This window comes from Pogoniulus pusillus, chromosome 19 (assembly GCF_015220805.1).
Source record: "Pogoniulus pusillus isolate bPogPus1 chromosome 19, bPogPus1.pri, whole genome shotgun sequence".
Lineage (NCBI taxonomy): Eukaryota > Metazoa > Chordata > Aves > Piciformes > Lybiidae > Pogoniulus > Pogoniulus pusillus.
The window spans coordinates 24454989-24466167 of NC_087282.1; the positions used below are offsets into that span (position 1 = coordinate 24454989).

Below are 11179 nucleotides of genomic sequence, written 5' to 3' on the forward strand. Positions count from 1 at the left end.
TGTATAAAGCCTCAAGCAAAGTTCATGCTGCAAATCTGTGTCACCTTCTCCTTGGGTGGGGGTTCATCCCAAAATTAGATGAAATTGCTGTTGGTTCAAAATATCCCTGCCCAGTGAGAACACCTTGGAGCCTACAAAAGCAGGATGAAATTAGCGTTGGAGCTGTTTAGCCTGGAGAAGAGGAGGCTCCAGGGAGACCTTAGAGCAGTCTTCCAGTACCTGAAGGGGCTCCAGGAGTGCTGGGGAGGGACTTCTGAGAAGGGCTTGGAGTGGCGGGATGAGGGCCAATGGCTTTGAGCTGGGAGAGGGAGTGGAGAGAAGGAAGAAATTCTTGAAAGTGGGGAGACACTGGCACAGGTTGCCCAGGAAGGTTATGGATGCCTTCTCCCTGAAGGCACTGAAGGCCAGGCTGGATGAAGCCCTGAACAATCTGTGCTGGTGGGAGGTGTCCCTGTCCATGGCAGGGGGTTGGAACGGGATGATCTTGAAAGTCCCTTCCAACACAACCCATTCTGTGAGTCTATGAAAGCAGCATACCTTAGGTGATGGAAGAGAAGGTATTAATGTATAGAAACTTTTCTGATGGCACAGAATGGAAATAGCTTTGGTGGTGGTCACGAGTTTGCAGGGTCATGACAGCTGTCAGTTAAAAGATACTTTGCACATGTGGCTCTTAGTATCTCCTGTTAAGTAGAAACCTTGGCTAGCTGCAGCCATGGGGAGTGCCACCTTTGTACCTTTGCAGTCAGCCCAGCTGCAAATAGCAGAGCAGTGTGGGGAGCATTCCAGGGGAGTGGGCTTGTATGGCTACACGCAGGCAGTTCAGAGGTCCCAGGCTCTACACCATGGTGACCATTCCAAGAGCCTGGGTTTGCATGTCTACAGGGAGGCAGTTCGGAGATCCCAGGCGTTACAGGAGCACCACCTCCCTTCCACAGCCAGGCTCAGGACACCTTTGTAACGGCTCCGTTTCTGCTCCAGCAAGACAGCTGTTTGCTTTCAGAACAGCCATGCCAGCCACATCACAGAGCAACAAATCTGAACATGAAGATACAAACAGCATAGCAGAAAGGACTGCAATAATGAGGCAAATTAAAAAACATTACATGATTGCAAAACTGAATACAAGATGAGATCTGCTATCTTACATCTCAGTGATGCAAACACCTCTCTCAGCAAGTTTCCAAGGCCAAGCATTAACACACCTCATAAATGGGCCAGAGTTTGCCTCTGAGGCCCAGTGAGCTGCAATGAAGAGCAAGAAGCACACATACTGATTCAGCCTGATAAGAGAGCACTTTGAAGAGATTCTTCTCCACATCAGCTCTGTGCACTCCAGTATCTGCTTCCCCATCACTCCCCCCGAGGAACCTGGCACACAGTTTTTCTATGCTCTGGAAAACAAAGCACAGGCATCACCCCTGGCAGGTTGCAAAACAGCTATGTCTGTAAGAAACCAAAACTGGAGCAGAACTTACACTCACAGCCACCTCCAGGAACTCATCAGCAAGGTCAGCTTTTCCAAGGTCTATCCAGCCTTTCCCAGTTTTCATTGACATCTGAAGGAGAAGATGGGAAGTGCAGGTTAGATCTCATAGGAAAGAGGCATTCCAGCTCTCCAGTTTCTGCCTCACAGCCGAAGGAACTCCCCAGCACTTGGATGCTGCAGACTTGTGGTGCCCTCCCAGACAATACTGTATATACGCTGTTCAGGTAACATTTTGCATGTGACAAGTGTGGCCAGCAGGTGGAGCGAGGTTCTCCTGCCACTCTACTCTGCCCTCGTTAGACCACATTTGCATTACTGTGCCCAGTTCTGGGCTCCCCAGTTCAAGAGGGACAGGGAATTGCTGGAGAGGGTCCAACTGAAAGCTCGAGGATGGTTGACTGTTGGGAGGAATTGAGAGAACTGGGTCTCTTTAGCCTGGTAAAGGCTGAGGGGACCTTATCAACGTCTACAGATATCTGAAGGATGGCTCTCAGGAGGCTGCAGCCAGGCTCTGCTCAGTGACACCCAGTGATAGGCTGAGGGGCGCTGGATGGGAATTCAATCACAGGAAATTCCACCTCAATGTGAGGAGAAACTTCTTTAGTGTGAGGCTGCTGGAGCCCTGTAACAGGCTGCTCAGAAAGGTTGTGGAGTTTCCATCTCTGGAGATCTCCAAAACCCACCTGGACGTTCTCCTGCGTGACTTGCCCTAAGTCTTGCTTTGCAGGGGGGGTTGGACTGGACGACCTCTGGAGGTCCCTTCCAACCCCGAGCACTCTGTGATGTCAACTACACTGTCCACAAATTGCCTTTTGCAATGCTGCAGCAAGGTGTCCCTGTGAGAATGCAGCAGGCATATTCCCTCCAACTGCAGGGAAGATTTCCCTCCCCTTCCAAAGCAACCACAGCAGGCTTTGAAGTTTTCCCTTGGTGACCCCTTGACTGCTTACCAAAATCAGTCTCCGAAGCGTTTCCTCTGAGGGCTGGCTGCCCTCACAGAGGCACAGCAGCCTGCAAGCAGCCACCCGCACTACAAGGGAACAGGGCAGACACTCAGCGGTGCGTCCTTTGTGCTCCTTCGTGGGCTGGGGTTAAGAGAGTCAGGCCCTGCTGCATCTGAAACACTGCTTGCTTTCTAAGTTGCAAGAGGAAACTCTGAAAGTTCCAGGAGTCAAAGCAGTCTGAATTTTATCCAAGCTGCATAAAACTGCTTTTTAGGCAGTGAGAGGGGAAAAAACATATTCTCATCTCTCATCAAAATACCTATTAGAGAGTTTAAGTTAAATAGATGGTATTTAAAAATGTAATCACATTGCAGGTGCTCACAGTAACATGTCTTGAGAGCCTCAGAACAGCCTCCAGCGAAACAGGGAAATGATGTTTAATAACCTTCACATTTTCAAAGACAGAAAAGAAAAAAAACTCCAGACACTTCTTACACACAAAGTGTGGGGAAAAAAAACACTTAGTATATTTTAAATAGCCTCTCCTTGGCCCGTCATGCAGGATACAAGACCTGAGAACATTATATTCCACAGTTACTGCTTATTTGCTGTAAACTTGCCCTTTTCCCTGTGTCTGACACCCTTGGATGTGTGTTACACACAATCTGGACTGCAATCCCTCGGGACAAAAACTCAGGCCAGATGCTGCAGTGCTACAGCAAGGGCAGGTTGAGGGGAAAGCCTAGAAGCTCCCTTCTTACCCCCAGCCCTGCTCCTGGCTCCAAACAAAGCCATCAGCTTGTTTCTGGCTACAGCAGGGATGGAAAAGGAGAACTTGTAGTTGTTCAGTGTGTAACCATTCTTTCTTTGGTGGAATTGTCCCCTTGGCCTCACTTGACAGAAATTCACTAATGGTTTAAAATCTACACCTAGATTATTTCCACCCATGTTTTAGAGTAAAACCACAGCAGTAGATGGCAAATTCCAGCTTCCTCTGGACACCTCTTCACTGACGCTCTGGCATGGAAAAGGGGAGAGACCAGAATGCCTGCACTGATTGTGTATCACAAGGACAGCTCCAGTACACCAGGATGCTGCTTCCAGAGCTGCCTATATCAGCCCCACTGTACAATGTGCTCTGCTAACAGTCTCCTTTAAAAAAAACAACAAAGCTGCAGCCCCATGCAGGTGCCTGCCAGTGGAGCTTGTCCTGTTGTGCTGCAGCAGACAAAGCAGAGGAGGAGGGTGCAGCACACATACGTACATTTAGCTCTCTGCTCATCGCTGACCACAGAAGCTGTGTGCTTGGTCACAGTCCAGTTCCACAGGCTTACAGCAGCCTCTTCAACCTGGCAGGAGAATCCCATTAGATTTACTGTGCTCCTGGATTTGTGCCATGTTGAAACGCATCACTGGAGAAAAAATCACCCATCGTGTGTAGGATAGCAATGACTTGTCCACTGCTGCGCAACTGCCTTTGAGGCTGGAGTCAAAGGCAGCAGTTTTCAATGAAACTGTTACACAATACCACAGGGAGTCCTGGGAGAGGCCCTGGATGGGCCACACAGCACTGCATAGCTTCACAGATTGCACTGGGTTGGAAGAGGCCCTCCAAGGGCATCTTAGCCAAATCCCCTCCAGCTAGAGCAGGCTGCACAGGGACACAGCAAGGCTGAGCTGGAATGGCTGCAGGAATGGGGCCTCAAGCACAGCCCTGGCCAGCCTATGCCAGTCTCTCCTCACCCTCTCTCTGCACAACTTCCTCCTGATGGCCAAGCTAACTCTGCCCTGCTCCAGTTCCAAACCATTGCACCCAGCCTGTCCCCACAGCCCCTTCTGAACAGTCCCTCCCCAGCCTGCCTGCAGGTCCCCTGCAGATACTGAAATGCAGCTCTAAGGTCTCCCTGGAGCCTTCTCTTCTCCAGGCTGCACAGCCTCATCTATCACGGCCTGTCCTCACTGCAGAGGTTCTGCCCCCTCTGATCATTTCTGTGGCCGCCTCTCCAGCAGGTGCAGGTCTCTCTTGTGCTGGTGTCCCATAGCTGGACCCAGCAGTGCAGCTGAGGTCTCCCCAGAGCAGAGCAGAGGGGCAGGATCCCCTCTCTCCACCTCTGCCCACACTGCTTTGGATGCAGCCCAGGCTGCCCTTGGCCTTCTGTGCTGCCAGTGCCCACTGCTGGCTCCTGCCCAGCTTCTCCCCCACCAGCACACCCAAGGCCTTCTCTGCAGGGCTGCTCTCAATCTCATCACCCACAGCCTGCATTGCTAATCAGAGCTGCCCTCATCCAGGTTCAGGACCTTGCACTTTGCCTTATTGAACCTGATGAGGTTCTCATCATTTCTTCATCCAAAAGCATGGATCATTCTTTCATACAGAGCCAATGGTTTGGAACTGGAGCAGGGCAGAGTTAGGTTGGGCATCAGGAGGAAGTTGTGCAGAGAGAGGGTGAGAAGAGACTGGCACAGGCTGCCCAGAGCTGTGCTTGAGGCCCCATCCCTGCAGTCATTCAGGCTCAGCTTTGCTGTGTCCCTGTGCAGCCTGCTCTAGCTGAAAGTGTCTCTGCTGCCTGCAGAGCATTGGCCCTCTGAAGGTCCCTTCCAGCCCAATGCAGTCTGTGAAGGCATAAAACACAGCCTAACCTATCTATGGGCATGAAGCTTTCTCATCATCCCACAGCCACAGACTTTGTGCTGTTGCACATCAGCACATCCAGAGCAGAGCTGAGCCACCAGCAGCTTCAATCTCAACAGCTCTATGGTTCTACTCTGTAAGAACTCTTCTGGAAGAAATACAAGAAAAATGAAATCTCAAACCAACCTAATTCACTTTTATACGCACAAAAATGAGGAGTCGTCCTCAGTCTAATACAAAGCATTAGCTTTACCAGGCAGTTAAAACCAAGTGCTTGCTTCATTCCTTCTTCCACAAGCATCTGCTGTCATCACTATGGACACCCACACACAGGACGAGACGGTTCTCCCCTGAGCCAGCACCAAACTCAGCAGCACTCTGTGCTTGCCTTTTCACTTGAAATTACAATTAGGTGCTATGAGAAATCCGAAATAATAAAGATCTCAACATCACAAAGCTCCCTGCGACTGTTCCCGTTGTGCTTCGCTGTTACATTTAGTCAGAAGCACAGAACCGCCCGGGCTGGACGAGACCCGAGAGATCATCTACCCCAACCGAGAGCGAACGCTCCGCGGCCTCTCACGTTACTGAGTGAAAGGACGGAAAAGGGAATTTGTTCATTGCAAAGGCTGCCAGCACCGCAGCCACGGCCCTGGGCGAGCGCTGCAGAGTGCTGTGAAGCACAGGACGCTGCCAGCTCCTCCGGCGGCCCGGAGCACGGCAGCGGGCCCGGAGGCGGCAGCAGTACCTCAGCCCCGCTCACATCCTCCACAGGGATGCTCTCCGCTGCCTGGAAGAGCTCCTCGGTGAGAGAGGCGATACGAGACGGGACCTCCTCTGTCAGCAGCTCCCGCACCAGCCCTGCCAGACAGGACGAGACACGGGGGTGAGACACAGCCCAGCGACAGGCAGCGGCTCCCAGGCGCCCCCGGTACCGTCGAGCGCCGCCAGCCGCGCTCCCGCCATGGCGCCGCCGCCCGCAGCCTGACAGGACCGCGGCGCGCCGCCGCAGAGCATGCCGGGCACAGCGCCGCCTGCGGCTGCGCACCGCCATTGGCTGTCCGCGCTACGGCCCCGCCTTCTCGCCCCGAGCGACAGCTGCCGGAGCGAATCGCACGGCGCGGAGGGTCCGCGCCTCTGTTCGCCGTCCGGTGAGCTCCGCGGCAGGTCTGGGAGCGTCCCGGGAGCGAGGCCCGACCGGGCACAGCCGAGATGTCAGGGCTGCTGCACACCACGCTGAGCGGGCTCAACAGCGACTCCTACTGCGAGATAAGCCAGTACCGCGACCAGCACTTCCGGGTGCGCCCGCCGGCCGGGCCCGAGGCGCGGGGGTGGGGGCGGTGGGGCCTGGCCACAGCGGGAGGGCCGTTGCTGGGGCGGGAGGGCCGTTGCCGGGGCGAGGCCGTGCGAGGAGCCGGTGGGCGGGAGGACAGTGCATCTGCGGGACGGTGGGAAGGGCCTGCCGGGGCCTGGCGGCAGGTGCACTCACCGCACTGTGCTCTGCCCTTTTCAGGGCAGTAGGCAGCTCCAGGAGAAGTCCCTGAAAATTTCTTCTACGCTTTACGTTGGCAACCTGTCCTTTTACACCACCGAGGAGCAGATCCAGGAGCTCTTCTCCAAGTGCGGAGACGTCAAGAGGATTGTCATGGGGCTGGACAAGATCAAGAAAACCCCTTGTGGCTTCTGCTTTGTCGAGTATCCTTTCTGGTTCCTGGTTGCCGTCAGCTCGTGTGTGTTTGCCAGGCAGCTTTAGCTCCTGTCTGCATAGCAAGCTGTGGGGAAGCTGAAAAAGAGTGACAGTCAGGTGCTTCGCTTCTAATCTTCCCACCACCACCTTAAGTGAAAGACAGGGAATACAGCTGTGCCCTTGCTGAAACGTGCTACCGCTGTTGTGCTTTCTGCAGAGGACAGAGATCTCCTTTAATTTATTAATTTCTGTAGTAATTTTAAGGTCACAGTGAGAGCTATTCCCATTGTCAGGCTGAGCTCTTCCTTGGCCAGAGCCCACATTCAGTTTCTTGCCTTAACTCTGGACTGGAACGAGGAAGCAGAAGCAGCCATGGCTGCATTTCCAATCACCAGGTGCACACCTGTCTAAGCTGTACCAGGAGCTGTCTTTGCAAAGCTCTGCTGTGAGGCCTGCCCCTCTTGTTCAAATCCAGTCAAGTTTCATGTAGCATAAAAAGGCAACTCAGCAAGGCTTAACGTGCCTGTTTCATCTACTTGTGAAACAAGTGATCCAAAGCTCCTTGTCAGCTCCTTGTTCAGCATCCTTTCTGAGCAGCAGCTATTTTTAGCTTGGATTTATGTGAGCAAGGTTCTTGATCCCACAGAGGAGAGCAGGAAGGGTGGGGAAGGCTGGCAGGCAGGGCGTTTGGTTTCTCAAATGCAGTAGTCCTCTTGTTTCCTGTCCCCGAAGGAAGAGCATGCTTGGTTCTCCTTAGAGCAGGCTTCAGGTACTATACCAGAGCAGAGGCGGAGCACGCAATGCGCTTCATCAACGGCACGCGCCTGGACGACCGCATCATCCGCACTGACTGGGATGCAGGCTTCAAAGAGGGCAGGCAGTATGGCAGAGGCAAGACTGGAGGACAGGTAAAGGCAGCGCCAGTTCATACCTTTAATTTGAACTCCCTGTGTACTGCTTTGCTACTTTTGCCTCATGCAGAGTGATGTCGCAGGCTGCAAAGACATAACAATGAACTTTAGCCACTCCCAGGCTGCTTTGGTAACTGATGCCTGGTGTTAAAAGGCAGAGATATTGCCTGAGGCTATATCTGTCTAGGACTCCAAACTTCCTGCAGTGCAAGCAGCGTCTTGCCTAATCCAAGCTACTGCTCTTAAAATGAATAGTAGCTTCTAGGCAGCAATGTGCCCCAGTGGGGAGATGAGATTCCTTTCAAGATTTCCAGGCTGGAGGAGGGGAAAATGTTTGGAGGCCAAGCCTGGCAATTCAGGCTGAAGAAAGGTATTTTTGAGCCTTCTTTGTTTGTCTGAAAAGACTTCAGCTGTCAGATTTATCCTCATTTGTCATTTTCACCACCATTGCCACCTTTGTGGTGGATTTGAGGAGAGTTCAAATATTTCAGAGTGCTTCAGTTCCCCACTATCTGAGCAAGGAGGGGATGATGCTTCTGGAGTCTCACCAGGAGCCAGGGGGTGCAGGGTACTAATGTCTGTGTTACTGCTGTGTCCAGGTGCGAGACGAGTACCGGACAGACTACGATGTGGGCAGAGGAGGCTTTGGCAAGATCATTCAGATGCAGAAGGCGAATCATCAACCTGCCATCTATTAATCGCCTCATGTGTCCTAGCTCCTAGACAGCTCTGTATTCCAGATCTAGCCCTTCTCTCCCATTTTGGATTGGGGTAGGGAGTGAGAGCCATGTTCCAGCAGAAGGTGCCCCTGCTCAGATTGTGGATATACCTGCGTGCATCCCTGCTTCCTTCTGGGCTAGAGAGGATGGTCTCTGCTGTTACATGGCAACAAGGGTAAAAATGGGACAGCTCTGCAGGATTCCGCGTAAGGAGAAATTCAGCATGTCACACACCTTGTGCTGTGACATCCTTTTCACACTGCATCCAGGCAGGTGGCTTCCTCCAAGCTGCAGCCGTGGCCGTGGTTGCTCTCAGGTGGAATTCCTTGAAACCTCATCTCTGGAGAGCCCTCCAGAGCCTGGGCATCCTATGGAGATACACAGTAGACTCTCCATCCTCATCTCTCATCCAAGCAACACCACTGCTTTGTAAGCAGAAGTGAAACAAGGTCTTAGTGTCCACGTGGAGGTGCCCATGTCTAGCCCTTGGGTTGGTTGGGGCCTGCAGAGCATTTCTCTTTATGATGCCCTCAGTGCTGCCTGGCTTTTCAGATCTTCACTGCTTGGCATGGTTTTGTTCTTTCGGGTTTTTTAATAAACAATCGTATTGGCTCTGGCTGAGATGGAGTTTTAAGGTCCCCCTAGCAGCCCTCACACTGCTGTGCTGCCTGTTGGAAGCTAGGAAGGTGATGCTAACAGCCCGGTGTTCTGGCATGGCTGAGCAGTGCCACAGCATCAAGGCTCTCTCTCCAAACATTCCCTTCCTGATTCAGTGAGCTGAGGCAGGGGGGCACAAGATCTCGGGAGAGCACAACCACCCCACCCTAATCTAAGGGAGGTTCCATACCCATGATACCTGCTCAGCAATAAAAGCCAGCAGAAGGGAGTGCTGCGGAGGTTTTACACCACAACAGCAGCAACCACTGCACCTACTGCAGCCTGAATGCCCAGGGAGCAGGTGGATATCATTTGCCTTGCATGCCCATGCTTATGCCCACACAAACAGCAACCACCTGCAGCAAGCTTCTGTGGCAGAGCTGCAGAGGCAGGGCCAGGAGAAGGTTAAGCCTGCACCATCAGAGCTGGGCACTGCTTAAGCTGGCACCACAAAAAAGCAGAAGGGCTGAGACCTGCCCGGAGCAGGCGAGTAAGGAGCGACAGGCTCCAGGGGTTGAGCCTGCTGATGGATGTGTCCCACCCAGCAGCTGCCCATCTCGACTCTGCCCCGCAAGCCACTCACCTGTGGGGCAGGAAGATCTTGACCATACCTGTTCCCTGGTCCCATGGGGAAGAAGGAGGTTAACTCCTCGGGGCCTGTGTGGTGCTCCAGAGCAGCACGGCCCTGCCAGCCTGCGTTAGCTGCCAAGCAGATCACAATGGGAAACGTAATCTGCTAATCCATCTCCACATGCCAGGGCCACCCCTGCTCTGGTGGGGCAGCAGCGCAGGGGCAGGCTCTGCAGAGGCAGCTCTCCCTCCAGGCAGGGCAGCAAGGGGGAGATCACTAGCCAAGCCCTGGCTGTAGCTCCCACAGTGGCTGCCCAAATGCTGCCCCTGCCACTGGAACTAGCAAGATGGCACTGTGAAGGAAGGCGGCCCTGCCTCCCCTGCCCATGCTCATGCCCACACTTCTGCCCTGCGTGCCCAGTACCCACACAACGGCACAGGCACAGGCACAGGCACAGGCAGAGGCAGGGGAGCAGCTCTGGGCTTGTTTGGCTCCCTCCAGGGCTCTGCCAGGCCCTGGGGCTGGGCAGCAACAGGAGCACAGCCTGGGCCGCAGAGCTGGGTGGCACCTGCCCAGCAGACAGGCAAACCACAGGCAGCTGTGCACATGGCTGGGGACTGGGCCTCTAGGGAGCAAAGCCAGGCTCTGCTTTTTGCTGTCTTCTCAAACCAGAAAATGCCCTTCCAGACTGGCATGGGAGAGGAAAGCCCAGGCTACAGCCCCTGCCAGGAAGGTGCTCTGCCCACCTGCACGGGCAGAAGGAGCTGCTGGGCAGAGAGAGGCAGAGGGCTCCCAGAGTGGGCAGGCAGGTGAGGGTGAGGTGCCAGGCACAAGGCTCAGGGTGGGTACAGGGCTGCTGCATTCGTGCCAGCACTCGTGCCTGTGGCAGGATGTCACTGACCAACTGCACCGCACCAGCATGGACCAGTGGCACCGACTGATGCTGCCAGACACAGCCTTCCTTGCTGAGCTGCTGTGCTGGGAGCTCCCCAGGGCTTCCAGCACCCAGCTCCAGGTCTGGAGCTCTGCCATTCCCAATGGGCACACAGGACACGCCAGTGGTGCGCAGAGGGAAGACCTCGAGCCAGGCACAGACATCACCATGGGCACAAACGGGCACACGCACGGCCAGGACATGGATGTGCACACATGCAGGGGGCCATGGGCATCAAGGCAGAGGGGGCTGCAGCAGTGCCAAGCCAGGGGTGAGGGCTGCAGTGGCATCACGTGCCTATTGCCCGTAAGGCTTGGCCAACAGCACCCAGAGGCGGGTGCATGGGTGCTGGAGGGGCTGCGGGCTCAGGGCTCAGCAGGACCCCAAGTGCTGCCGCCGGGCAGCAGATACCCACCGGGCACAGTGATGGGACCCAGCACAGCACAGGGAGGCACGGGCAGAGCTGGGCGTGCCTGCAAGGAGCTAGTGCCAGGAGCAGCTGTGCCCGAGCCTTGGAGCCTGAGGGTCTGGCAGGGCAGCCTGGCCCGGGGCAGCAGGGCAGGCAGCGCCCGGCACAAGGCCAGAGGGGGTGCTGCAGCCCCTTTCACTGCGGGCACAGCCCGGGGGCAGGGCTC

The 11179-nt window shown here is 54.6% G+C and overlaps 2 protein-coding genes across 14 annotated transcripts in view; one reads left to right on the plus strand and one right to left on the minus strand.

Moving 5' to 3' along the window:
* The window catches only part of TEX11 (testis expressed 11), a 47944-nt gene extending 41777 nt beyond the window's left edge, over positions 1-6167 (minus strand). For 11 of the 12 annotated variants that reach the window (XM_064159690.1, XM_064159692.1, XM_064159695.1 and 8 more), the window contains exons 1-6: positions 6001-6167; positions 5814-5926; positions 3698-3782; positions 2440-2519; positions 1479-1559; positions 1275-1394 (exon numbers count right to left, since the gene is read on the minus strand). In XM_064159690.1, coding sequence (XP_064015760.1) covers positions 1275-1394; positions 1479-1559; positions 2440-2519; positions 3698-3782; positions 5814-5926; positions 6001-6082 — 561 coding nt within the window. In that variant the 5' untranslated portion in view covers positions 6083-6167. Of the gene's footprint in view, positions 1-1274; positions 1395-1478; positions 1560-2439; positions 2520-3697; positions 3783-5813; positions 5927-6000 lie in introns of those variants that run through there. The other variant, XM_064159696.1, reaches the window with a different exon arrangement.
* Positions 6168-6190: 23 nt separating this feature from the next.
* On the plus strand, positions 6191-8994 carry LOC135184123 (nuclear cap-binding protein subunit 2). Of its 2 annotated transcripts, none has more exons than XM_064159707.1 (4): positions 6191-6364; positions 6579-6760; positions 7522-7660; positions 8263-8994. In XM_064159707.1, exons 1-4 carry the CDS (start codon positions 6278-6280, stop codon positions 8359-8361), a joined length of 507 nt encoding a protein of 168 aa, XP_064015777.1. In that variant the 5' UTR covers positions 6191-6277; the 3' UTR covers positions 8362-8994. The 2 variants fall into 2 exon arrangements, with proteins under 2 accessions (XP_064015777.1, XP_064015778.1); XM_064159708.1 differs by having other exon boundaries at positions 6274-6364; positions 6584-6760; positions 8263-8961.
* Positions 8995-11179: the final 2185 nt, after the last annotated feature.